Source organism: Euleptes europaea, chromosome 14 (genome assembly GCF_029931775.1).
Source record: "Euleptes europaea isolate rEulEur1 chromosome 14, rEulEur1.hap1, whole genome shotgun sequence".
NCBI lineage: Eukaryota > Metazoa > Chordata > Lepidosauria > Squamata > Sphaerodactylidae > Euleptes > Euleptes europaea.
The window spans coordinates 55549679-55577340 of record NC_079325.1 but is presented as its reverse complement, the minus strand read 5'-3'; the positions used below and the strand labels follow the sequence as shown (position 1 = coordinate 55577340).

At 48.7% G+C, this 27662-nt stretch overlaps 1 protein-coding gene across 1 annotated transcript in view; it reads right to left on the bottom strand.

Annotated features, from left to right (window-relative positions):
• The window catches only part of ASS1 (argininosuccinate synthase 1), a 123913-nt gene that overhangs the window by 66163 nt on the left and 30088 nt on the right, over positions 1 to 27662 (bottom strand). Inside the window, exons 6-7 of the mRNA XM_056860508.1 lie at positions 12943 to 13013; positions 12277 to 12307 (exon numbers count right to left, since the gene is read on the bottom strand). Of these exons, the coding sequence (XP_056716486.1) occupies positions 12277 to 12307; positions 12943 to 13013 (102 nt within the window). The remainder of the gene's footprint in view (positions 1 to 12276; positions 12308 to 12942; positions 13014 to 27662) is intronic.

Sequence of the window (27662 nt, the reverse complement as noted above, 5' to 3'; positions counted from 1 at the left end):
CTGGTGGTCCCTTCCAACTCTATGCTTCTAAGCCAAGTTATCAGCTATCATAGATAAATGGAGCCTCCATGCTGAGAGGAGGGGCTGTGGCTCTGTTTGAGCCTCTTCTTGGCATGCAGAAGGTCCCAGGTTCAATCCCCGACATCTCCAGTTAAAGGGAATAGGCAAGTAGGTGATGTGAAAGACCCCTGCCTGAGACCCTGGAAAGCTGCTGCCAGTCTGAGTAGACAATACTGACTTTGATGGATCAAGGGTCTGATTCAGTATAAGGCAGCTTCATGTGTTCATGAGATGTAGTATACCTCCTAATAATTATAATTATTATATTTTGTTATAAATTTTATAGTTTCCAGCTCAACCCTTTGAGGTTCCTTGTACTTTTCAGGTAGAGCCCCCCTCCTTTTTTTATTTTGTTATTTATAACAGAAATTTTTGTTTTAAATTTAAATTTGAAGTATTTCTATATTGTATTTATTGTATTATGTTTTTAATTGATGTTAGCTGCTCTGAGCCTGGACTAGGCCGGCATAGAGAGTGGGATATAAGTCCCAATAAATAAATAAATATCATAGAATCATAGAGTTGGAAGGGACCACCAGGGTCATCAAGTCCAACCCCCTGCACAATGCTACCTCCCCACCACACAGTACTACCTCCCCACCACACACACCCGTAGTGACCAGAAGATGGCCAAGATGCCCTCCCTCTCATCATCTCCCTAAGGTCACAGAATCAGCTATTTGAGTATAGCTATCAATACCAGACACTAGGGACCAAAGAACAGGAGAAAGGTTGTTGCCTTTAGGGAACTGGTTTTTCGGAGGTACCTGGATGGCTGTTGCTGGAAAAAGACTGCCAGCCTAGATGGTTGTGTGATCCATTTCTTTGCTTTGTGATTGTGTGTGTGTGTGTGTGTCAGAGCAGTATCCCCCCAAGAGGCCCACCTCCTCATCCTTCCCTGGATCATAGCCTGTTGAAGTCACTGGAAAAGCTTCCACAATGTAAAGACCTTTGGCTGAAGTCCAACAGGCGCATTTGTCCCATCGAACAGACTCCGCCAACAGATGGGCGAGCCCAAGGAGAAGCCCGGGGGGAGGGCAACCATAAAGGAGGATGGAGAACTGTGGGGTAATTTAATTATTTAAAGATAGTGGGTTTAATTCCCTGGCCTCTATGAGCCGGTGCAACTCCACGGCCATCAACGAAGCTCAACAGAGGCCAATGCCACAGCTGCAGTGCAGGACATCTTCTTCCTCTTCGAGGGCATCCAGTGAAGCTGATGGGCAGTAGCTTCAGGAAGACAGAAGGAAATACTTCTTTATACAACAAGTGATTAAAATGTGGAATTGCTGCCGGAGGATGTAGCAATGACCATGGGCATAGATGACTTTAAAAAGCTTCATGGAGGACAGGTCGATTGGTGGCTATTAGCCATGGTGACTAAAATGAATGTCCTCGTTCAGAGGCTCTCTGAATCCCAGTGCCAGGAGGCAACATTAGGGGACAGTCTTGGCTTCTATGCCCTCTTGTTGGACCTCCTTCCTAGCCTTGAAATAATTTCTGCTGGAGATGCCGAGGACTGAGCCTGAGACCTTATGTCTTATGCCAATGCTTTACCACTGTGCTACGGCCCCTCCATTGTTCTCCATGCCAGCAGGGAAGCTCTGGACAACCATGTCCTTGTGCAAGGCATTAAACTATCCAGGTACCCTCTAGGTGTTAAGAAAATGGGATTGTCGCTACAGTACATTAAAAAAAAATAATCTGTGGACAGATCCAGAAGTGGAACAGGTTCCATTTCCTTCTCCAGGAGAGTGGTGTAGTGGTTAAGAAGAAGAAGAGTTGGTTTTTATATGCTGACTTTCTCTACCACTTAAGGAAGAACCAAACTGGCTTACAATCACCTTCCCTTCCCCTCCCCACAACAGACACCCTGTGAGGTAGGTGGGGCTGAGAGAGTGTGACTAGCCCAAGGTCACCCAGCTGGCTTCACGTGTAGGAGTGGGGAAACCAACCTGGTTCACCAGTTTAGCGTCTGCTGCTCATGTGGAGGAGTGGGGAAGCAAACCTGGTTCTCCACCTCTCCAAACCACTGCTCTTAACCACTACACCACGCTGGCTTTCTAAGAGTGGTGGATTCTAATCTGGAGAACCGGGTTTGATTCCTCACTCCTCCACATGAAGCCTGCTGGGTGACCTTGGGCCAATCACAGTTCTCTCAGAACTCTCTCAGCCCCACCTACCTCACAAGGTGTCTATTGTGGGGAGAGGAATGGAAGGCAATTGTAAACCACTTTGAGACGCCTTACAGTAGAGAAAATCAGGATATAAAAACCAACTCTTCTTCTTCTTCCAATACTTCTCAGCAATAGCAAACGGATTTGCAAATGTTTGCCATTTGATATCAACATCTGCCATGCCATCATGTTTTATTAGCAGTCAAAATATCTTACAGCTGACTTAAGACAGCATTTGAATCCCCCCCCCCAAATCATTCAGTCAGTCAGTCATGTAATCAAGAAACATCCTTTTGAAAAGGGGAAGAAAATCCAGTCAAAAATTTATATCCTATTGCAATTTGGAAATGTGACATTTGACATGTGACATTTGGTTGTCAAACACTGAATATTGGGGGCTGTTCTTTTCAAGTATTTCATTTATACAAACAGGTAATGCTTTTGAATGTAGGTCTTTATGACTGGAATGAGTCATCATGGCACACACATGGCTGCCACTTAAATGGCAGATCTGTGGCCATCCTGCCTCTCATCCACAAGCACTGTCTAATGCTTGAGGTCCTCATGTTGAGGCATCCTGTATTCCACTTTGTTGGCCGTGGTTCATGGAACAGAGAAAGTGCAACTTGATGACATCACAACATGTTTTTTGTACTATTAGACATCACCAGATGGAAAAGAAGAGGACACTCAGGGTTGCCATTTCCAGTGGTTGTCACACATGTACGGAAACAGCAAATTGTGGACTATATATAAAGAAATGTAGTTATTTAAATGAGCCTACAGAGTGCAGCCACACAGAAACGTAATGAAACAAGGCTGTGACCCACCTGTAAAGCAGAAAAGATTAAACTTTTTTCTCATTTCATTTTTCCTTTCTAACTATACCATTAAAAAAAAGTGTGCCTCTGTTTTCATGCTTGGTTCTGTTTATTTAAACAACACATATACGTCCTCAAAGCACACAAATGCAGAGGCCCAAATTACATGGGCGGAGGAGTCCAATTTTACATTGGCTGCCCTTTCGGTAGCCTGGATCGTATTTATTAAACTAGACAACACAACCTGCTTGAGATTATGAAAAACTTTGGCGCTTAAGGGGGCGGGTAGAGGAGGGGAAGACGAGAAGAGGAGGGGAGAAGAGAGGAAGACGATCAAGGAAAGAGAAAGAAGGGGGGAGCATTTAAAACTCTTTAACCAAACATCCAAAGGCAAAGTTGGGTCTGTTTGCAATTTTCCAAGCTAACAGCAAAAGCCCCCATTAAATAAAATAACTAAAGAGAAACAAGGAGGGGGGGATTCAGCTTGCATTCCATCATCCCGGTGCGTGCCTGCCTGCCCGCCCTGATTTTTCTCTTCCCCTAAAAGCCCCGTTCAAGTGACACATAGGTTTGCTACGGTGTATCAATGCCTCCTATTCATCCCACGCTGCAGGAGGGCTGGTCTTGCAATGTCATCTTTATAGGGATGGAGGGGCAGGGATAAAGGGAAGTGGGGGGAGAGAGGGAGGCCAAGAGGGGGAGAGAAAACCGGGGCAAGAGGAGAAAAAATTGGAAGCAAATGGTCCATGAACTAAACTATGATGCACAGCTATCGATGCCGCAAATGGTTTATTCATCCGGGTTGATATTGTTGTGGCTGGGACTGAATGAAGTCTTTTCAGGGTGCCCATATGAAGTTAAAGCAAGTAAATTTCTATCTTTCTCAGCATTAGATGCCTCATTGCTCCTCAATCGGGCCTCACAGAGGCAGAAAATAGCTCAACCATCTGTTTTCAAATCCCTCCGGCTGGCAGGTCTTGGGGGGTTTCCACAGGGGGGGGGGATGGCCAGTGGGGGGATTAGGTGAAAGATTCACAGAAACTTCGCACACGCATCCTATTTTCCTTTCTCCCAACGCTGCTTACCTTCCACCACTACCACAGAGACAACTTTCAGAAAAGTAGGCAGATTAGGGCTGGTCTCTAGCTTGTCTTTTCGGTCCCCAAAGATTTATACTCGTGTACCGAAAAGGAGGTGTGACAGTCATGAGTTAATATGCTTTGTCCTAGTTGATGGGGGTGCAGCAGATGTTGGGACCAGACCTGCATAATTTATGCATGGGAGTTTTACCTGAGGTTCATTGCTGGCTGGACCCACACTTTCCTGTTGAGAATCTATGCACCAGCAGTCTCCAAGCTCAAATCAAGTCCCCGCCCCATTAAATGCTGCTTTGTAATTGGCTTACTTGTAGTGCTTACTGTGAGAGAAAATCCCCCCCAACCCAATTGCCACATTAAAAAACATTTTAAAAACAAAAACACACACGGAGCAATCTGAAGGGGGGGGCAGAAATTGAAGCCTTGGTTTTAAAAAGCCTTTCTTCTGCTCAGAAAGAACTCTGAGGGAGAAGGAAGTATTTGAATCCCCACCTCTGGATATGATGCTTTGTAATTGGCTGTGAGAGAAACCAAGCTTGTGTGTCCTTGTCAGGAGAAGGCCATGAGGATGGTATGCGGTGGTGCGATTGTGCTGCTTCCAGGTGCTGTTGTGCTATGCCCCATGTTTAGTCTTCATAGATTCCCATACTTTGGGAATCGCCGAGTGCTCCTTCCTGCCTCCTGGAGGGGGGGTGGTTGCCTGGGTAACCGGTTATCTCCTTTTGCTCTTCCATATATGCTGTGTACCTTGCCTTTGACCCTTACTAGTGTCCTTTTGAATATGGCTTCTGAAACCTGTCAATTCTACCCAATAAAACTGCTTTTGTGGATTGGTTGTCTGCTGAAGTCTGTTTAATGGGGCCGCAGGACTAGAGCTTACAGTCCTGCACTTTGCATTATGTACGGGGATTTCAAGAGGGCTGAGCTCAGGGGAGATGGAAGAATTGGGTTAACAGAGGAATGGCAAGAGCTGGACATTGCAAGGGCTGGGCACGAGGTCATCACTAATGGACAGAAAACTCATGCAGAACTCCAAGGAACAACCAAGAAAGACCGGTGGCGAAAGTGAGTGAAAGTACCCATGCATAAACGACCTTAGAGTCATCCAGTCCTGGGATTCATGAGTCTCCCTCGACAGATGACAGGCAGCCTGCGGTCCTTGGGCCCTTAGGGGGCAGGAAAAGGGTGATCTCCTGAGCCTCCCTCCTGGATACAGACAAGGACTCTGCTATGGCAACTAGGAACCACAGCCCAATTCTGCAACCGATGCTGTGCCGCTGTGGCTCACCTCGCGAGCCTAGCTGCCTGCAAATGACCCAACTGATTGTTCAACTGATTGGTCAACAGAGGTGGAGAAATGTGGGTTTAACCACTCACACATGCCTCAATACGGGCCTACCTGCATTTGATGTTAACACACCCCCTTTGTTAGAACATGGTTTGCTGGTTTGCTGGGTGGCTTCTGGACTCCCAGACAGGCTCCACCAGAAGCGTTTGCCCAGAAGAGCAGACAATTCCCTGCTCTGCTCTGGAGCTCAGCTTGTTATCTCCTCGGTGACAATGCTCAGCACCTGACCTGGATGGCCCAAGCTAGCCTGATCTTGTCAGATCTTGGAAGCTAAGCAGGGTCTGCCCTGTTTCTTACCTGGATGAGAGATCACCAAGGAAGTCCGGGGTCGATATATGGAAGCAGGCAATGGCAAACCACCTCTGAATGTCTCGTGCTTTGAAAACCCCTGAGAGGTCGCCATAAGTCAGCAGAGATTTGATGGCACTTTCCACCACCATCAATGCTCAGAGGGAGACAGAGCTGGACCCCATCATAGAGGTTTCCTCAGCAGAAATTGCCTTAGTCAGGAAGCAAAAGAGAACACTCAGGGTTGCCATTTCCAGCTCTGCAGATTCCAATCTACTTGTGGTCCCCAGCCCGAAGAGTGTCCGGCTGTCCTCAACCAGGGCTTTCTCAGCCCTGGCCCCAGCCTGTTGAAACTCCCTTTCTGAGGAGACCAGGGCCCTGCGGGACCATACACAGTTCCGCAGGGTCTGTAAGACCAAGCTGTTCCGCCAGGCCTACAGTTGAAGACAGCAATGGTTTTATCGCCAGCCCTGGCCTCCCCTATCTCTCTGCCCCCCTGACTGGCTACCATCTGAGGGAGAGTGCCTGGCTGTGTCACTGAGTCAGCCAAGAGAGATCCTGTGTGCAAGAATTTTTTGAGCTTCATCTGTCTTTGTTTTTAAATTGTTTTAATCTTGGATTGTTGATTTTAATTATTTGTATGTATCATTGTTTCTATTATGTGTGATACAGTGTGTTGTTAACCGCCCTGAGCCCAGCCTTGGCCAGGATAGAGGGCGCGATACAAACCTAATAATAATAATAATTATTATTATTATTATAGGAAGAAGAAGAAACTAGCAAATCTTATTATCGAACAACTTTAACTGGGATATTTGAACAATGGCAATACGGCATGGAATGGACAATATCCTCACCAGAGCCTTGTCCTCAAAGACAGCACTGATGTGTTTGAATATCTACCTTCTAGGTGCGCTTTCAGCATTGACTGGTGATTAAATCCTCTGAACTCTTTCCAAAAACCATTAAATGGTAGAAGTGAATTTTCAATGTGTGACTGTGGGTCTTTTCCCCCCCTTTTGAGAATCTGGTATTATAAATTATATTATCAATATACTCCCTTGAATCTGCTCAGTTGGTAAGAACCATCGCAGTCTTCTTGCTCTCATTCTGTTTTTTTAAAGCCCCTCTAATGGACAGTTTCTCATTGTTAATACAACCATGAAAAAACATCCACGAATGAAATGGATGCAGGATCAATTTGCATGATGTAAAGAGGGGTGGATAGAATTAACCCAGTTGTGAAAATCCCACAGATGTGCATAATCATGAAAGGTTGTCAATATACCTGTCTGAACCAATGACACACTGATTTTCCACACAGGCCATCAAAAGACAGTCAAGATCTACAGTGAGTGGGCTATCCAGAGCGACTCCTAAATTTAGTAAGAAAATTGATGCTTAAACCTAAAAACAGTTCTTTCCCAAACCAACATCCACCAAGGAGGCTGTGGCCCAGTGGCAGAGAACCTGCTTTGTCTGTAGAAGGTCCCAGGTTCAATTCCTGGTGTCACCAGTTTAAAAACCTGTGCATGCCAAATCTTTGGAAAGGCCCCTCTCTGCATCTGCAGGTCAGAGCAGACAATACTGAGCAAAAGGACTGAATTTGGTACAAGGCAACTCCATACGTTCATGAAACTCCTGCAAGAAGTGTGTTGCTGAAGCAAGTGGAAACTACGAATCGAAGTCCATTGTGGTCCTAATCAAGCTCCTACCAGCACAAAGTCTCCTTGAATAACCAAGGTTCAAATCTCCACTTGCCTTGAGACTTACCAATTGACTGTGGGCTAGCCAATGTCTCTCAGCCTAACTTACCTCTCAGATTTATTGGGAGGATGGTGGAGAGGAGACCTGTAGACGACCCCAAGTGCCTTGGAGGAAAGGCAGGATTTAAAAAAAACCGGAGAGACTTTCTGGCCAGAAAAAAGTGCCTTTTGTGGTCTAATGCTTTTAAGGTCACTGGGGATAAGAGTGGGGACTTTGTGAAGCATAGGGATGAGCAAATCTTCTCTATTTTGTTTCTTCATATATTTGGTTATATTTCTTGTTAGTAGCTTTGGTTCTCTGACTGGAAGGAGGTAATCCCAGAGCAGTAAACCATGCAGAGATGCAGGAGGCAGCCTCCTCTGAGGTTAATTTTTGTCTTTGCATCAGAACTGACTGAATTATCCAAACACCTGTATGCAGAGACATGGCAAAACTGGCCATCCAGTGGATGCTGATGAAAGGAGGCTAAGCTAAAGCAGAGACTCATGCCAAGATGCAATGGGCAGCCTCCAATGACAGCTAATTGTTTTGCTGCATCTCTGCATTGGGAGTAACTGAACAATTCAATCACACCCAATTATAACAACTCCATTCCCAGTGGAAACTCACTGGGAAGAGGTAAGTGAATTATACAGAGATGCATCAGGCATCCTCCTCAGTCAGGTGGTAATTGGGCCCTCTGAGGAGCCTTTTACAGTTATTGTCTTGTGACACTGAGAATTTTCTCATGGAACAAAGTTTGGCAATGGCTGAGCTCTAAGGACCATCCAGTCACGGGGAACTGCACAGAATCTTTTCCACATCTCCATTCTCCCTCATCCTCCCTTCCACCATTGCCTACTCCTATCCCCAATGAACGATTGTCTAATTAGTGCTGATGGATAATTAAGTAGCTCCCCTAAGCGTGGCAAGTCCAGCAGAGCATGAAGTGGAAAAGACAAGGACCAGCAGGCAACAAACCCACTCGGCCCTATTAAGACACAGCAAGAGCTGTGCCCAGGATCACATGAGTGACATATGATGCTCCGCACAAGGACAGCTACAGGCCTGGGTGGAGAGGGGCTACTCGGCTTACCCCACCCTGGGAGTGTGCGTGTGGACAGCAAACCAACACCAATGCCAATGGCCAGAAATGCTAGCCAAAAGAGAAGGAGCAGAAGAGGCCAGAAAGAAAAGACTTGAAGAATTCTGCACCGAGCAATATTTTGTATCTGTTGTGACATGATCCCCAACACCTCTATGACAGTGAATCCTCCATCCGCAGCCTAAAGACAGGCTCACTTGACCAGGGAGGGGGCTGGAGTTCTCATGATCCTAGAACCCGCTGGATCTAGAGGCCATCAGATGGATGGAAAAGGTCTCTGTGAGGAGCAGGGTGGATTACCAGACAGTGGCAATAGTGATTTTTCGTGGAGGGGGGACTGGCCACCTGTGCCTACCCATCACTGAAGGGATAACCCAGTAGAGAAGGCAGAGGGTTTGATCCAAGGCAATCTCAGGCAGGCCACAGTTACAAGCTACCTCAGGGGTCCCCAACTTTTTAGAGCCTGTGGGCACCTTTGGAATTCTGACACAGGGCTGGTGGGAACAATCACAAAATAGCCGCCAGAAAAGGCAGAGCCAACCACAAAATTTCAGAGAGTGAGGTTATATATAACTCTCATAGGTCATTTATGCATGGGTACTTGGACTCACATTCGCCCCGTCTGACTCAGTTGTTCCTTGGAGTTCTGCACAAGTTTTCCATCCATTAGAAATGACCTCGCTGCCAGCCCTCGCAATGTCCAGGTCTTCCCATTCCTCTGTTAACCCAACTCTTCCCTCTCCCCTGAGCTCAGCCCGGCTGAAATCTCTGAGCAGAAGGCAAAGTGCGGGACATGGAAGCTTGGCTTCTCTCAAAGCCAATTGCAAAGCAGCATGTAAAGAGGTGGGGGCTTAAAATACTTCCTGCTTTCTCGGAGCTCTTTCTGAGCAAAAGAAAGACTTTTTAAAACCGAGCCTTGGATTTCTCTCCCCCACCCCCCATTTCTTTCAGATTGCTCCGTTTTTTGTTCTTAAAATGCTTTTTTATGCAGCAATTGGGTTGGTGGGGATTTTCTCTCACAGTAAGCACTGTGAAGTAAGCCAATTACAAAGAAGCACTTAATGGGGCAGGGCCTTGATTTGAACTTGGAGACTGCTGGTGCATAGATTCCCAACAGGAAAGTGGGGGTCCAGCCTGCAACGAACCTCAGGTAAAACTCCCATGCATAAATGACCGTAGAAACTCTTCAAAATCTTGGGCAGAACTTCTGTTTAACAGAACGCCTTTTAATCTGCACCGCCATTAGAAACCCTGCTGGCCGAAAGCCCCACCTAGCCTGCTCACTTTCTAAAAGCACTTGGTAGGCACCAAGAAAGCTGTGGGCAGGTGCCATGGCGTCCACCGGCACCACTATGGGGACCCCTGAGCTAGAGGCAGGATGTGGTAGTCATGAAGCCCAGCTTGGAAATATAAGGGCTCAGTTGGGCTGGGCTGGATCAACCTCTGCCTTCCTTGGGAGCTCTCCCTGGTCCTGCAGGTACCTGGAATCAGCACCCTAAAGCTCAGTAATGTCTGCTCAAGCTCGGTAGCCATCTAGACCCTGTGAGCTCACAGTCCTACTGGAGCAGGAAAATATTTTGAGCTTAAGTCCTTTGTAAGGAAAAAGTAGTTCTCACCCGAGAAGACATTCTGCACAAACTCAGCGGGGTTCTGGCCTTTTATGCAGGGACGTTTCCCCACGGTCACCCCCACCGACTGCTTTGGGGCTTCCTTTTGAATATGCATGCCTTTTCTGCCAGCCAGAGGTCACCACGCTCTCTCCACGCATGTTGCCAGTGTTTTCCAGATGCTGTTTTAGCCAGAATCTAGAAAACGTGGGCAAAACACGGGGGAAGAGCGAGGCAACCTCTGATGGGTAGAAAAGGCCTGTATAATCAAAAGGATGCCCCGAAGCAGCTGGTGGGGGTGACTGCAGGGAAACGTCCCTGCATAAAAGGCCTCTGACTTAGGCACCATTTCTAAAAAAAACATCAACAAATCAACAGAATCCTGCCTCTACACAGCAACCATGCAAACCCAATGGGGCTTCCTAAACTATCTCAAGGTGCAAGGGTTTGGAAAGCCCCATGAGGCATGCACAGCTTACAGCACTGTCTGGGAAATAAAGATCATTCACTGCTCCAGCTTCTGGGTGGGGGCAGGTAGCAGGGTGGAGGCAATGAGGCAAGGCAACAACAGGGGCTGCCCTCCAAAATCCACCTGCTGTGGATTTTGCTCACCTTACCTCATTGCAGAGCTGGCCATGATGGTGTTTTATCAATGCCCAGGAGCATATGCATGCATGGATTAAAACATCACAGACAAGGAATCTTAATGCAGTCATGTGATTAATTGCATCAAGGTTGCTTGGCTGGCAGTTTTATCTGTGAGCATGTGCACAATGAAAAGAGGAATATTCATTATTTGTACCCCATCCACCTCCCCAAGGAAGACCCAAAGTGGCTGACATCATTCTCCTCTCCTCCATTGTATCCTCACAACAGCCTGATGAGGTAGGTCAGGCTGAGAGCGTGTCACTGGCACATGTGGGTCTCACCCAGTGGGCTTCTGGAATTGCAAAACAGAGTTTCCTAGATCCTAGTCTGATGTTCTGCCCTCTGCATGACACCGGAAGGCACTGAATGCTGAAACAAACTAAAGTGACAAATCATGTTATAAATGCCATAAAAAACAATGTGTAATGTGTAACTGTGGCTCAGTGGTAGAGCCTCTGCTTGGCATGCAGAAGGCCCCAGGTTCAATTCCCGGCATCTCTAGTTAAAGCGACTAGGCAAGTAGGTGATGTGAAAGACCCCTGCCTGAGACCCTGGAGAGCCACTGCTAGTCTGAGTAGACAATACTGACTTTGATGGACCAAGGGTCTGATTCAGTATAAGGCAGCTTCATGTGTTCAAATAGCACCAAAATGCCATAAAAGAAAGAAGCAAAATGAGAAAACCGGCAGACAGTAGGTGGGACAGAACCACATCCAACACAGGCACACAAAACTGTAATGAAATTAAAACCAACATATTTGTACATCTCTGCTTTCCCCTCTCCACCCACCAAATTTATTTCTGATCCCAAAGCCCAGTTGAAAGAGAGGGAAATCCTGCTGGGATGGGGGAACATCAGTGCATAGGAGGGGTGGAGTAAAGCCAGAAGCACACACACCTGCCAGGTGCTTCTCGCCCAAAAATCCGTATCTCCCCACCCCCTTGCATCAGCATGATGCCTCCAAACACAGAGTTGGGAGCTCCATTTTGGCTCCCTAACATGGCGCACCACCCTCCAAAGTGAAAAGATGTCACCCCTTGAAAGCCTTTTGCATTCAGCTCTGGCCCCCATCACACAGAAGCCTCATCTGTCTAATTGCTCCTTGATTGTTTCCTAATGACATTTTCTCCTGCAGTGTCACTCTGAAATACTTCCTTCCCCGATTTGTTCTCAGCAGCAATTAATGTACCATGAGGTGAGGGGGCCGGGGGGGGGTGTCAGAGAATGAGGGGACATGGGGGTCAGAACAGCCGGGCCTGGATTCACCATCACCTATGGGCTGTAAAATGAAGTTTTGACACCAGCACTGCCAAGACTAGGAGAGTCCATCAGCCTCTAAAGTGCTCCTTTTCGCGTTTCGCTTTCCAGTTCAACTTACCTTGGGGTTCTCCAAGATCCCAGCCTCGTAGCTTGGAAGGAGAGAGATCAAGAAAGAGAGAAGGAAGAACAGAAGGCTTAGTGAATAATCGGCATCGGCACAGCTGCCAGTAGCGGCATCAAAATGCTCAGCCGTCAGCGACACGGGAGAGCCGCCTCCTGCTGGGCTGCCAGCTGGGCCCAAGCCAGGGCTCTGGGGCAACCCCACAAAGACTCAGGCCCAGGAGGGGACGGGGGATCCTTTTAGTGATTCATTGAAAATGTTTAGATACCCCTTTTCTGGCAGCCCTGAAAGAGCGGTTTCCTTGCTTGCACCTTCCTTGGGGGCAACCAAATACGACAAACTGGCCTTAGCTGCCTTTCCCATAGCTTGGCTAAGCTCAGGATTCCTTTCTTCGTACAACAACAGAGAGCCAGGCAAATGCTCGGGCCTGTTGTGCTGCATAAGAGGAGGTCGCAAGTTTGCAGGAATGTCCAGGAGTGGTACAAAGGGCCATTTGCACCACTGTTGCCCTATCAATATCTACCTCTGTGCCCAGATGCTCTTGATGAACAGGAGATGCCCAGTGTCTTCACACCCAGTTCCTGGAGATTTCTGGCTAATCACAGAACGCTGGACTAGACAGATATTTGGTCTGACCCAGCAAGGCATTTCTGGTGGTCTCACCTGATATGCATGAGGTTTTCATCCATGCTCCAGGGATTGGAGGGGGTCACTGGGATCGGGATGCCATGTTTCTGTAAAACAAATCACAGGGAAGGAAAAATGACACCGTGTCAAAACCTTTGCTGTGGCAGGAGCAGAGGGTCATGTGTTTGCAATCTGCTTGTTTGGCTTGCCCAGGGAGTGGCTACCAATTGCTAGAAAAAGATATCTTTTCCAGAATATTCTATGGAATATTCTGTTGGGGCAGATGGGATGGGATGCCGTTCCCAGATTACGAGACACTGTGTGAGATCCAAGAGATGCGCTCTAGCATCAGCATCTCTCCTCCGCTCAGATTAACATTCGATTCCCACTTGTCAGGAGAATGCCTCTAGTCATTAGCTCCCATTCACAAAGCATCAACTAATTATCCTGGACAATTAGCAACCCACCAGCCTAACAAGCAATGCTTAACAATAGGCATTTAAGACAAGATAGTCAGGATTTTCTGTTGGGAGCAGTTTCTCGTGATCACCAGCACACCAGTGGCTGAAAGCAAGAAAATATATTTTGATTTGTATTTAGCCAGGAACATTTTTTCCCCCTGAAATTTGCTCATAATGATTATTTTTAAAAATGTGTGTTGAGGAGGAAAGGGGAGGACAGGGAATTCGTTTAGTTACACTGTGATTATATGAACATAAGGCATCTATCTACTGAGTCAGATCACTGGCGCTCCCAATCCAGGACTGTCTGCTGTGACTCGAAACGGCTCTCTCGGCTCTCAGGATGAACATTTCCAGCACAGTTACTGGGTGAGGAGAGGTTGCAGCTCAGAGGAAGATCATGTGCTCAACAGACAGAACGTTCTTATCCTGATCACCTTAAAGTGTCGGGAAATATTCTTGAAGAGCTGCTGCTCCGAGTTCGATTATAGGACCTGACGGAATGCAGTCAGATTAGATCCCTCTCCAAGGTCCCTTTGCTGCCGGAGGACCAAAACAGAGACCTCAGACCTCCAGCAACCTGTGAAAAGTGAAGGGCCCCTGTGCTCAGCCCTGATTTAGATTAGGACCACATGGGAAGGGAAGAGGGACTTAACTCTCCATGTCCTGTTCGGTTTGGCTAATTGAAAGCAGACTCCTCAAGCTTACAAGCTTTAAAGGGGGGAAAGTCATGTAAAAACTTTATTGATCTGCCTTCCTCCCCAATAGGGACCTAAAGCAGCTTACATCATTCTCCTCTCTTCCATTTTATCCTCGCAACACCACTGTGAAGTAGGTTAGACTGAGAGTGAGTGACTGGGCCAAGGTCACCCAGCAGGCTTCCACTGCAGAGCGGAGATTCGAATCTGGGTCTCCCGAAATTTAGTCCCAGCCTTTTTTTTTTAATTTCCCTTTAAAATCCTAACAACAGTGCAGTGCAGCAACCCTGGTTTAGATTACCGAAACCAAGCAGAATCAAATCCCTCCCCCCCCTTTCCATGAGTTGCAGCTGCATACACATGACAGTTACCTTTATTTAGACTGGCAGAGATCTCTGATCTTCACCGCACCTGTTTTGACCCTGATGATACTTTTTCATTACAGATGCTGGGGGCAGAACCTGAGGCCACTGGCCAAAGCAGGTCATCTCTCATGGAGCACCGGCCAGATCCTGTGTCCGGCAAGCGGCTCCTCTGCCTCTAGTCTCTCACAGACCATAGCTCCCCAATGGTCCAGCAGAAGGGAGGCTGCACCTTTTCAATAGACCGGGGGGGGGGGGAGGGTGCTGAGTGAGAAAGCATCTGCTCCATATGCAGAAGGTCCCAGGTTCGATCACCAGTTAAAACAATAGCCCAATTTGTTTATGGGGTTGGGGGTTACAACCCACGTTTCCATCCTTTTAATCCTCAGTTTACAAACATCATTAAAATAATATAAATAGGTATAAAACCCCACAAAACGAATCAAACCAAACAGACTCTATACATGACTACGCTGTATAAGAAGCTTTCTGGGGGAGCCAAGCTAATACAGTTTACTATGTTTTGCTACGTGCGGGGAGAGCGAGGCGACCTCTGACGGTCGGGAAAGGCATGCGTAATCAAAATGAAGCACCGGAGTAGTCGGCGGGGGTGACTGCAAGGGAAATAGCCCTGCATAAATGGCCTTTGTCAACTCCTTAATATTTCAAACTGGAACAATATTCATTTTAATAGAGATGTTAAGTATCATATTTTGCCAGTGATGTGAGTTTGCTTCCATTGGTAGAAAGTAAAACATTCTTTGTTGTCATCAGAGAAGATTTCAATTTTTTCATCCCTCCTGGTTTGATCCCCAACCCCCATTTTAATTTTGCTTCTCTCTCTCTTTTTTCATTCTTTCAATTTATAGCCCCCCAAATGCCACAGTGGGGCTCAGGGTAGCAAACAACAAGTGTAAAATGCAGCAATTTAAAACATTCCATTCTTAAAGAATATAAATCCCAAAACCCAATAAACCAAACAGAACCCTTAATCCCTTAATTTGGTGCCATTTCTTTGCCCTAATCCCCCCTCCCCCATTAAATGTACACATTTCCCAACATTATTTGTACACCGATAAATCAGCATTGTGCAGCGTACATGTGAATGACGTACATGGTTGGGAACCAGCTCTTTCCTTGTCTTCCTCAAAAAGAAAAGACCAAATTTCACACCCTTTCCAGCAGACGTTTGCAAGCTCTGAGACTCTTCACGCCTTCTCTCTCTCTCTCTTTCTCTGTCTTTCCGGCACACACAGCACAGACAGCCATAAACCCCAGCTCCGTTACAGGGTCACCCACTCACTCAATTAGCCAGCGACATTTCAGTGGGTGAAATGGTCTGTGAAAACTGGACGACTAAACGCAGGGCATGGAATTAGCAGGAGATGTCGCAATGACACGGTTCCCAGCCTGACAACACAGGAGGCGGCCAGATGCTGATGGGGAGGGCGCTTGGGGCTGCTAAAGACAGCCAGAATCAGGTCCGGGGGGGAGGGTGTTTGGATTTGTTTCCATCACTAACTTGCTTTTTAACAGTTTTGCAGCAAAGAGCTATTTCTGTCATGTTTCAGAGGGTCCGGTCAGAAAATTCACCCCCTAGAGCGGGGGTCCCTAACGTTTTTGAGCTCGGGGACACCTCTGGAATTCTGACACAGGGTGGTATGCACAACAACGAAAGGGCTGCCATGGGAGGCAGAGCCAACCATAAAATTTCAGGGATCACGGCTATGCATAACTCTCATAGTAACTCTTCAACTTTTAAAGCAGAAGCTCTGTGCTTTTAAATCTGGCACAGCCAACCAGAAGCCCTAGTAGGCACAAGCCCCCACCTGGCCCTGCCCACTTTCTAAAAAACACTTGGTGGGCACCAGGAAAAGTGTTGGTGGAAGCCATTGCACCATCAGGCACCATGTTGGGGACCTCTGCCCTAGAGCCACCATTGAGCGTCTTTGGCTTCAAAGTATACTTAGGGTCTGAGGCTGACATTCCCAAGGATGTGCGGTTGCTGCCCCAAGCTGTAGCCTTGCCTCACCACTTCCTCCTCCTCTTTGGGGTGGGGCCTTGGCTGAGTGGGAGAGCCTCTGCTTTGCATGCAGAAGGTGCAGGTTGAATCCCTGGCATCTCCACTTAAAAGGAACAGGTAGTAGGTGATGTAAAAGGCCTTTGCTTAAGATCCTGCAGACCTGCTGCTAGTCAGGTTAGACCCAAAAAGAGAAGAAAGCAAAAAGGAAGTAGAGGGCACTACCAGGTGCAAACACGCAATGCTTGGCAGTTCCATGCCAAGCATCTTCCTACTTAGGGCAGTTGTTTCCAAATGGGCAGTCCCTGAAGACCAAGAGATGATCAGATGGAGAAAAGTCAGGATTGGCTCTTTGTTTTGGGTAGGGTTGCCAACCTCCAGGTACTAGTTGGAGATCTTCTGCTATTACAAGTCATCTCCTGCTGATAGAGATCAGTTCCCCTGGAAAAATTGGCTGCTTTGGCAATTGGACTCTATGGCATTGAAGTCCCTCCCCTCCCCAAACCCCACCCTCCTCAAGCTTTGCCCCAAAAACCTCCCACCAGTGGCGAAGAGGGACCTGGCAATCCTAGTTTTGGGGAGAAGTGGTCTGGGGGATGGAGCAAATGGGTCCCAAGAAACACGTTAGTGAACAGCATGGTGCCCACAAATGCCACAATGGTGACCACTGCTCTCATGCATCTGTGGTTCTCCCCGCTGTCCTCCTAGCAACTTTGTGAGGGGGGAGAGTGTAAATGGCCCCCCTGCTGCCATGTGAGCTTCATCACTGTGGAGATTTGATGAGGTTTCTGGAGTCCTACTCCAACACTCGGACGGCTATTCGCCACTGAATAAACTGTGGTTTGCAATGCTAGTGTGCAGGGCAAGCAGAAACCACAGTTGGACAGCAACAGTGTTGGAAAATCTGCCCTTCCTAACGGTGTCACTTGCCTACACATTAAGAGGGGGGCTGACCACAGAGAGTCACATAGATAGACAGGACTCGGGAGGTATCTGTAGTTACACCTCACCCTCATTTGCTGTCCCCTTTGATGTTTAGAGGATGTATTGTCAGGGAAACTTCCCTTCTCTCTCTTTTCCCTTTGCCCATCATCCAAGCAAGACCTAGAACCGGGCGCTCCGGGCGTCCAAGCCTTCCCACCCCAAGATGGAGTGGAAGGCAGAAACCCCTTTTATACCTAGAGAATTAGCAAGTTAGATTAGGATAGGAAACCCTTGTTTGTCCTTTCCTATCCAATGTGTATTTCAATAATAAATGTACTTTAGTTTGATTAGAGCAAACGACTGATGCTCCTTTTTTTTTCACACACGCACGCACGTGTAGCTTCTGCTGCTGCTAAGCTTAATGCACTCTGCTAAATACAGGAATATCTCCACGACAGCTATTCCAACAAACAGCGATACCACCACAAAAAATGAAAGCCGTTCATTTGCTCGAGGCATGAGAGTAGAGGCAAGATTACATAAGAAGAGGCTCAAAGCCTTTTCCAGACTCATTCATTTATGCCAAAACAAATTTAGGTGTTAGGCTTTAGCCTTAGTTGGGGGGATGTAGAAGGAAGGGGGGGAAACCACCCGGTTCCACACTGATGGTGGGTTTTTGCATCTGAAAAGATTGGGCCAATCTCCTGTTTCCAACTTGAGGTTTAAAATCGCCAGTGAGCCTCACACATGCTATTTGAGGTGAATGTACAATTTCTTCTCATATGGAAAAGGTGGTGGAGGAGGCGAGGCATTTGTAATGCAAATGAGCAGTCTTCCCAACTCCGGTTTGACGTCTGCGTTGCACACCTGACTGAAGCAAAAGCTGCTTTAAGCTTTGCATGGGAAAAAATGCCCTGCTGGTCAACAGAACGGAAAACTTTTGTGCCTTATTGCATTTTCCAGTGGTGTGCTTCCTGGCAGTTTTACAACAGTTCCGCAGCTCTGCTGTGAGTCAGCAAGAGGCCAGTTGCGCTTTCATGGTCTGAGTTCATTGGTTCTTGTAGGTTATCCGGGCTGTGTGACCGTGGTCTTGGTATTTTCTTTCCTGACGTTTCGCCAGCAGCTGTGGCCGGCATCTTCAGAGGAGTAACACTGAAGGACAGTGTTAGTCCTCTGAAGATGCCTGCCACAGCTGCTGGCGAAACTCCAGGAAAGAAAATACCAAGACCACGGTCACACAGCCCGGATAACCTACAAGAACCAATGAAAGTGAATTTTTTTAATGGTGATCTGTTTGCACATTCTAACTTTTGCCCTGGATCTTCCCCTAGTTTTGGACATAAATAGTTCCTCCTTAAACACTGAGGTGTCTTATTTTTGTAGCACTGTCTAACTTTCTCGTACATTTTTACCCCGCCCACCCCTCCAAGGATATCATTGCACATGACTTTCCTTTCCTCAGTAATAACCAACCATTCCAGGAGGTTCCTTCTTTTCAACGTCTGTTCGTTGTCTTATTTTCTAAATGTTAAGATTAGAACTTCGAGAAGGTAAAAGTGCAACTTTGTACAGTAGGATGGGGCAGAACAGGAAAGAAATAATGTCTTTGGGCTCATGCAGAGCACACCCACACACCCACTCTGCCTGGTGCTCTTTCCCTGCCCACCCACCACAGCCCGGCCAACCAAGGCAGACTTGGATTGGAGGGTCCGCCCGCTGAAAAGGAGGGGCCCCATTCACACCTTGGCGGCCTGGCTGCTCCTCGCCGGTCCATTAGCTTTCAAGAGCTCGTCAGTCAATTAAAGTGCCTCTTTGTTTATACTGAATGGGCTGCCATACCAAGCGTAGGGCGGATAGCGGAGGCTAATTCTCCCTTTATGACCGCAACCTTCCCTCCCTGGCCCACCCTGGAGACTGTAGGGGCACACGCACGCACCAGCCAACCCATTACCGGGACTTGACTGATCGTGTGGGTTCGCTTCCCAACTTCGCTCAAATCGCACTCCCCATCACTGATCTCCTTAAGACTAAGGGAAAAGGAAGTGCCACTGCGTTGCCTTCGGCTAAAATCAATTGGACCCCCCCAGTGCCAAACCGCTTTCGATACTCTCAAGCGTTCCCCTGCTCCAATCCGAGATCCCAGCAATCCCTCCAGGGCTCCAGCCAGGCAGGTAAAAAACAGAGAGGGATTTGTGCCAAAATGTGAGCACTTGTCCCTGTGGTAATCCCATAAATAACATCCACAGGCGAATAGTCCAAAAGAGTTGATTTATTAGAAAACCTACAGGTATACAGAGCTAACAGGTAAATTGGCACGAATGAGAACTAAAGGCACGGTTAAAGGCCTATATGGAAGAGCATTGGTCATATCAGATAGTGATGGCAGCCATGGCAAAAAAAAAAACCCCACGAGAGCAGTTCCCACAGAGGAAAGGGATTTGGCAGTTACCAGGCTTGGCCTTGGGACGCACCTGGCAGAACCATAACACACACAGTCTAGCTGTCTCAGCAGAGAGCAGGCCTGACACCTACTTTCTAATTCAAGTGGCCAGCTTCATGAGCGGGCAGGGGGCGACTTTCGTTTTGAAGGAAAGTCAGGTGGGATATGTAGCCTTGCTTCTGGAAGGAGAAGCGGCGAGCTGGGTGGTCCAGCAGTTCGACCTTTGTTCCCGCGTGTTGCGGTCCCTGGATGATTTTATGGGGGCGCTCAGACAGCGTTTTGAGGACCCGTTCCAGAGCGAGCGCACCAAGACGGCTCTCCTTCAACTGCACCAAGGAACCAGGTCGGTGATGCAGTATGCAAGAGAGTTTCAATTGCTTGCTAGTAAAGTGGTGGATTGGAGTGAAGCCACTTGGGTGCAGTATTTCCGGGAAGGACTGAACCCCGAGGTTCTCCACTGGGCTTTTCTGCAAGGCAACCCTCTTGACAGCCCCCCGCGCGCCTTCAGGGGGATTCCGTGAAGGCACGCGGGGGGGGGGGCCTTTAAACAGATCTGCGCCTCCCAGCTGGGAGGCGCAGATCTGTTTAAAGGGCCCCCCAACAAGCCCCTCTTCGCTGTCTGCGCAGGCAGCGCAGAGGGTTTAAAGACCCCCCCGCCCGCCTTCCCGGGAGTCGTGGCAAGGCGGGCGGGGGGCTGTCAAGCCCCTCTGCGCCCTCTGCGCAGAGAGCTTAAAGGCTTAAAGAAGGTTTAAAGACCCCCCCCCAGCCTTGCCAGGACTCCCGGGAAGGCTGGCGGGGGGCTGTCAAGTCCCTCTGCACTCTCTGCGCAGAGAGCGCAGAGGGGTCTAATGACCCCCCCCAGCTTTGCCGGGACTCCCGGGAAGGCTGGCGGGGGGTTGTCAAACCCCTCTGGGCCCTCTGTGCAGAGAGCGCAGAGGGGTCTAAAGACCCCCCCCCCCAGCTTTGCCGGGACTCCCGGGAAGGCTGGAGGGGGGCTGTCAAGCCCCTCTGCGCTGTCTGCGCAGAGAGCGCAGAGGGGTCTAAAGCCCCCCCCCCAGCTTTACCGGGACTCCCAGGAAGGCTGGTGGGGGGCTGTCAAGTCCCTCTGCACTCTCTGCGCAGAGAGCACAGAGGGGTCTAAAGACACCCCCCCCAGCTTTGCCGGAACTCCCGGGAAGGCTGGCGGGGGGCTGTTAAGCCCCTCTGCGCTCTCTGCGCAGAGAACGCAGAGGGGTCTAATGACCCCCCCAGCTTTGCCGGGACTCCCGGGAAGGCTGGCGGGGGGTTGTCAAACCCCTCTGCACCCTTTGTGCAGAGAGCGCAGAGGGGTCTAAAGACCCCCCCCCCAGCTTTGCCGGGACTCCCGGGAAGGCTGGCGGGTTGTTGTCAAGCCCCTCTGTGCTGTCTGTGCAGAGAGCGCAGAGGGGTCTAAAGACCCCCCCAGCTTTGCCGGGACTCCCGGGAAGGCTGGCAGGGGGCTGTCAAACCCCTCTGTGCCCTCTGCGTTAGGGGCCCTTTAAACAGATCTGCGCCTCCCAGCTGGGAGGCGCAGACCTGTTTAAAGGGCCCCCTCCCCGTGCCTTCATGGAAGCCCCGTGAAGGCGCGGGGGGGGGCAAATCTGCCGAACCTATTCACCGAACCCCCGAAGTCGGCAAATTCGGCTCCCCCGTTTCCCGCCCTTTTTGAGTTCAGTTCGTCCGAACCAAAAAACAGCCGAATCGGGGAAAATTCGGCTGTTTTTCAGTTCGGCCCGAACCGAATCAACAGCCCTTGGGGGCTGAGTTTCTGTTTGAGGTATGGACAGATCACAAAAATTTGGAGGCATTAAAAGGGTCGTGCAAACTCATTGCTAAACAGGTGCGCTGGGCAGAATTCTTTTCTAAGTTTCGGTTTGTGTTAAAGCATGTTCCGGGGAAGCAAAACCACTTGGCGGACGAGCTTTCCTGGCTACCCCAATATCAGAGCAAGGTGGAGCACCCTACTCCACCTTGCTCTTCACCCCCAAGCAGCGAGGGGTGATGCCGAGTTTGGCAGTCCAGACTTGCTCCCAAACACTGAAGACTCCCACCCCGGAGGAGCCACCAGAAGTTTTTCACCCAGTCCAGGAAGACTCTACCCAAGAGTCTCCCCCCCTTGGAGGGGCTACCAGACACTTTTTAAAAAGCCTTAGTGGAAGCCTACCAAACGGAGTGAGCTGCCAACGAACTACCTGACAAACTGACTCCACGGGGGGAGTGGCTGATTGGGTTGGGGTCATGCAAAATACTTGGCCTACAAGAGAATTTAGAGCGGGCCAAAAGAAAGTACAAAGCACAAGCAGACAAACACCGCACCCCAGGGTGGGACATGTAGGTGGGGGACCAGGTGTACCTATCCACAAAGAATCTGCGCTCCTTGTGCCCCTGTAAAAAACTCAGTGAAAAATATGTGGGACCTTTCCCAATTTCACGGCTCATCAATGACGTCACGGTGGAACTCACTCTCCCTAAGTCCCTAAGGGGGATCCATCCAGTATTCCATGTCAGTCTTTTGAAACAACATGTACCCGCTCCTGAGTGGCATCCCGAGCCCTCTCCTGAGGTCCCCATGTTGGTGGGGGGGGGGGAGAACATTTTGAGGTGTCAAAGATTCTCGATTCTCGCATTTAGAGGGGGGCGCTCTACTATCTGGTGCATTGGAAACATCTGGGTCCGGGCCATGATGAATGGGTGGCTGAGCAGAACGTAGCGGCTCCCCGATTTGTTTGTCAGTTCCACGAAGCCTACCCTCACAAGCCCCGGCCGGCTGCGGATAGAGAGGGGGGGCCCTAGGGTGGGCAGAATGTCAGGCCTTTGCTGGTTCAGGCCTGATCCCTTGACATGACTCTGTCAGACCATTGCTGGTTCTGGCCTGGCTCTGGGTCCGTGTCAAGCGACCTTGGTTCACATGCCTGTAACTACTATGTATACTTCCCTTCCTGCAGCTGCCTAGTTGTTTGGTCTATGCTTCATGAGAATTCTTATCTCGGGTGTACCTCACTGTGTTTTCCTTTAGTGGCTAAAGTGCTTTTAAGCTAGAGCTTTCCCTATTGTGGTCATTAGCAGCCCTCACCTGTTTCTATAGTCAGTTCTTATATTTACCTTTTTGCTCCTAATAAAGTATACTGCTTCAGGATCACCTGCCTGAGTGTGTTTGCTTATAGGATGCTACGGGTAAACGCCTGATTCTGACACCTCCCCTCCCCAGGCTCCGTCCCAAAAACCTCCCACCGGTGGCGAAGAGGGACCTGGCAACCTTACCCACTGTGTCAACTTATGTGTAGCCCCATCAGTACACATATAGGTTGTCAGTACATGTAAATTCCCCGAACAGTGGCTTCCTGGGACTGTTTCCCATCAAGGGGAACAGCAGGAGATTTGGCCTCCCTGACCGAGGCAGATCTGGAAACACTGTATTATAGTTAAAGGCCCTCAGACTTCCCTCAGCCTAAGAGTTGAGCATGCTTGCCTTTAGAAACCTCTCAATTAATTCTGTTTTTAATCCCGTCCTTCCTCCAAGGAGCTCAGAGGCGGCTCATACATGACTCCTACCCCTTCCATTTCATCCTTACAACCTGGTGAGGCATAAGCTGAGAGAGAACAACCGCCTCAAGGTCAGACCGTGGGTTTCATGGCTAGTAGGTAGGCTTGCCAGCTGCAGGTAGGGAAATTCCTGGAGTTTTGGGGGTGGAGCCTGGGGAAGGCGGGGTTTGGGCAGGGGAGGAGCCTCAGCAGGGTATAATGCCATGAAGTCCCTGCTCCAAAGCAGCCATTTTCTCCAGGGGAACTGACCTCTGTAGCCTGGAGATCTGTTGAAATTTCAGGAGATCTCCACGCCCTACCTGAAGGTTTACATCCCTACTAGGAGGGATCCGAATCGCCATTTCCCCAAGCTTAGTCCAATACTAATTACTACACTACACTCACCACCATGAGCAGGTAGAGCTGGTGGCGCCTGGGTGGGGGGAGATGCAGCTTATGCCTTTTAAAATAAACAAATAAATAAAAACACACAGCACCTTGGCCTGCAAAGAAGGTACAAGACAATGAAACACCGCGCGCCCCAAACCACCTTGTCCACCATAGCCAGAGGAGCACCAGATGTCTTGGCATCAACTGACCAATAAAATATACTGAAGCAGGAGGGGGGCCTAAGAAAGATTAGGGTAACAGATGCACCCCTCCCTTTCCTGGGAGAGGGAAGAGAGTTTTTTTGCTGCAAGCCTAGCTCTGCTTCTCTCTACCCTTGTTCCTCTATTGACAAATGTAACTAATTATTACTTGAGCATGGCTGTTTGCCTCTCCCTCATGCCCTGGACAGACGTTTGACTTTTGAGTCCTTTCTTAAAAATGCTCATGGCATCCATTATTAAAAATTCATTCGGCAGCTTTTTCTTAAAGTCACTCCTTTTTAAAAACTTGAAACATTGTTCCGGGCAAGGGGGTGGGAACAGCTTTGTAAATGCCATGTGGGGTAGCCAATCAGCATTTTCCTGGTATCTGGAAGACCCCCATTGCACCTCAGCTCAGTTCAATTAGGAAGTTTGTATGTATGTCTAAAAAAATCAAAACCTTGATCTGTACAGAAAGCTCAATGCTTGTTCAAATTTGTACACCCTCCTGCAGAAAAGAAAACCTGCTGGTACAGGAAGAACCTGGGTGCAGGCATTTATTTCTGCAAATCAAAGGGGGAATTACTGCAGGGAGGGGGGAGGCCTATTTCCCTACCTCCTTGTTTCTACCCAAGGTGAAACTGGCTAGAATATAAGCAAACGGGACTGTTCAGTTCATCTCTTTTTAAAAAGGCTTACGTATGAACGGACTGGCGTATGCATCAGTCTTCTTTGAAAATGGTTCAAAACAAGGCACTGGAATGCTTATGGGGTGGGGGCTGTATGTTATTAGAATTGCCAGCTCTGGGTTGGGAATTACCTGGAGATTTTGGGGGCGAAGCCTGAGGAAGACGGGGTTTAGAGAGGGAAGTGACATCAGTGCTATAGAGTCCAATGGCCAAAGTGGCCATTTTCTCCAGGGGAACTAATCTCTATCACCTGGAGATCAGTTGTAATAGTGGGAGATCTCCAGCCTCCACCACGAGGTTGGCAACTCTATGTTATTCAACATGATCACCACCCAGTACTTGCAGCCACACGAAAATATCCATAAGCCCTAGTGCAGCGGCGCATCCGGGGGGAGGGGGAGCCTGCTTCCAGTTTTCTCCAAGTACAAAAACTTGCTAAATCAGTTCGATCAGAGACAGAGAGAAAGACGGTGTCTCCTGAACCTCTGTGATACCACCGCCTTGTCTCCAAAAGGATCTCATCTGTGCCCAGAATCCGAGAACAGTGTTATGATGAAGAAAGAGGACAAAAAAACCCATTTGTTTTTCCATTAACCAACCCCCCCTCATGCAGACACACAAGGCAGCGGCTTGAATAGTCTCTAAAACACCTCCTTATTCTACCTTAATTGCTTTCAGCAGTGCCCCCCCCCACTCCATCCCATAGCTGCTCAGGCCCTTTTTATCAAAAAAGAAAATAGAAAACACACGTTCCATTTTCCGTATAGTTAAAAAAAAACACAGCGATCTTAATAAGTCGCCTATTTGACAATTTGTTTGGCAACATATGGGAGACACTTGTAAATCCCCCTCTTAATAACAAATAACAGATGGCAAAATACAAGCCCCGAAACACAAGCGTTCGGGGGCTTTTTGTGTGTGTGTAAACGGGTCACAGCGGCCTCCGCCACGCTCAGCACCCCACGCAATGGAGGGCCTCCAGCTCAGCGCCTCGGCTTTACAGATATTATCTGGCCTGCTTTAGATGGCAGCTATTTAAAAAAAAAGGGGGGGGGGACTCAAGCAATTTTCTGGTTTATACACATAGCTGCTCTTTTCCTTTTGATTGATTGAGCCCAGTTGTCAAGCATTTCCGTAAAGTCGTTGAAAAGAAAGGTCCCCCGGTGGGCATTGAAGGAACCTGATGCAAAACTTCTAATATGTTTTATTGCAACTTGTTCTTCAAAAAAAATTTAAAAAAAGAAAAGAAAAGGGGGTGGGGAAGGGAGAAAAGGACAAGGAATGCCAAGAGAACGTGCATTTACTTTGATAATCACATAAGCCATTCAGGTGGGACAAGTTTTTTCTCTTGAAAGTGGGTTACAATTAACATCTAGATAATTACGGGGCATTTTTTAAAAAGAAGGGCGAAAGGGGGGAGGGATATCCTCCCACCCCAAAGACGACAGAGCAGAAGCCCTCCCGCAGGGGCGGCTGTAATTGCGGCAGTAACGAGCGGGCAGGATTGTGTGGAGCGAAATCCAAAGAGCCCTTTAAGGTTAGAAAATTAAAGGGTCGTTGAAAAGACAGAAGGAGGGGGGAAATCGCACGTTGCATCAGTGAGAGGAGAGGGAAAATGGACGGGTTTCGAAAGCCCTTTTGGGGTCTCTCTCTTCAGGCGTGCCTGAGAGACTGCAGTGGATCTGGACTGGCTTCACTGTGGCCCCCTCCTGGGCAAAGTCCTGCAGTGTGCCCGACCTGTGGCAACTTGACGGCTGATTGAGGTCTGGTCCACCCAATGCCGGAGAACGAAGTGACCCCGCCCACAAGTATTAGGATGGAATGCAGTAGAATTCAGGTGGGGGATTCCAGCTTTCAACATTCCTTTGCATATAGGCTTGCCAATTGTCCGGTGGGAGCAGGCAAAAGCCCACCAATCCACCGGGCTGCCCGACACCCCTCAGCTGGTCAGCGGGCAAAATAGGGCCAGGAGGAAAGGGAGGTTGCATGATGCATGCTCGCAACCCACACAATGATCTGACATCCATCGTTGTGTTGCAGGCACCCCCCCAGCCACGCCCCCGCAGGTGGAGCAGAGGGACCTGGCAACCCTGTTTGCACACAATAACTCACTGCAAACAGAAAGCCAGCACACCAGGAAGAAAAGTTCTTTCCCCCGCCCCCACCAAGTCACAGCCAATTTCTGACACCCCTGTAGGGTTTCCAAGACAAGACTGACACATAGGCCATTTATGCTTGGTTACTTAGGGCACTTTCATACAGCCCAAATAATGCACTTTCAATCCACTTTCAATGCACTTTGAAGGTGGATTTTATGGTGTGAATTGGCAAAATCCACTTGCAAACGATCGTTAAGGTGCAGTGAAAGTGGATTGAAAGTGGATTCTTTGGGCTATCTAAAAGTGCCCTAGCCTCACGATCCCCGCAGGATTGCTTCGAGGCCTCCTTTAGATTATTCATGATTTTTCCGATCTTCGGAAGTCACTTCCCAGCCGCTACGCACTTGTCCTGCGTTTTCAGGAACCCGTTTTATCACGATTTTACATTTGGCCTCGAACCCGAAGCAAAGCTAATTGAGGCAATTTCTGTGAAATTCAGGTTTCTCTTCCCCTGCCCCTTTCTTGCTTGCCCCTCCCTCATCCAACCCCTCCCAGAGAAGCCATTTTGGTCAGTTTTGGCAGAGGTGGTTTGCCATTGCCTGCCTCTGTGTAGGGATGCTGGACTTCCTTGGTGGTCTCCCATCCAAATATTAACAAGGGGTGATCCTGCTTAGCAGCTAAGATCTGACAATATAGGACAAGCCTGGGCTATCCAAGGTCAGGGCAGAAAGGTTCAACACACTCTCTTTGCTTGCTGTGAAAATTGTGATTCTCCATTATTCTCCTCCTGCACTCTGAAATGGTGCAAACCATGCTACCGCCTCAGCATTTTGCCACCTCATTCTCTTGAGGACTGTACCACTTCAAACTGCAGGTGTAGGGAGGGAAGGGTCAAATGTTAATGCCCTCCAATGTGTAAAACTCCATGCACAT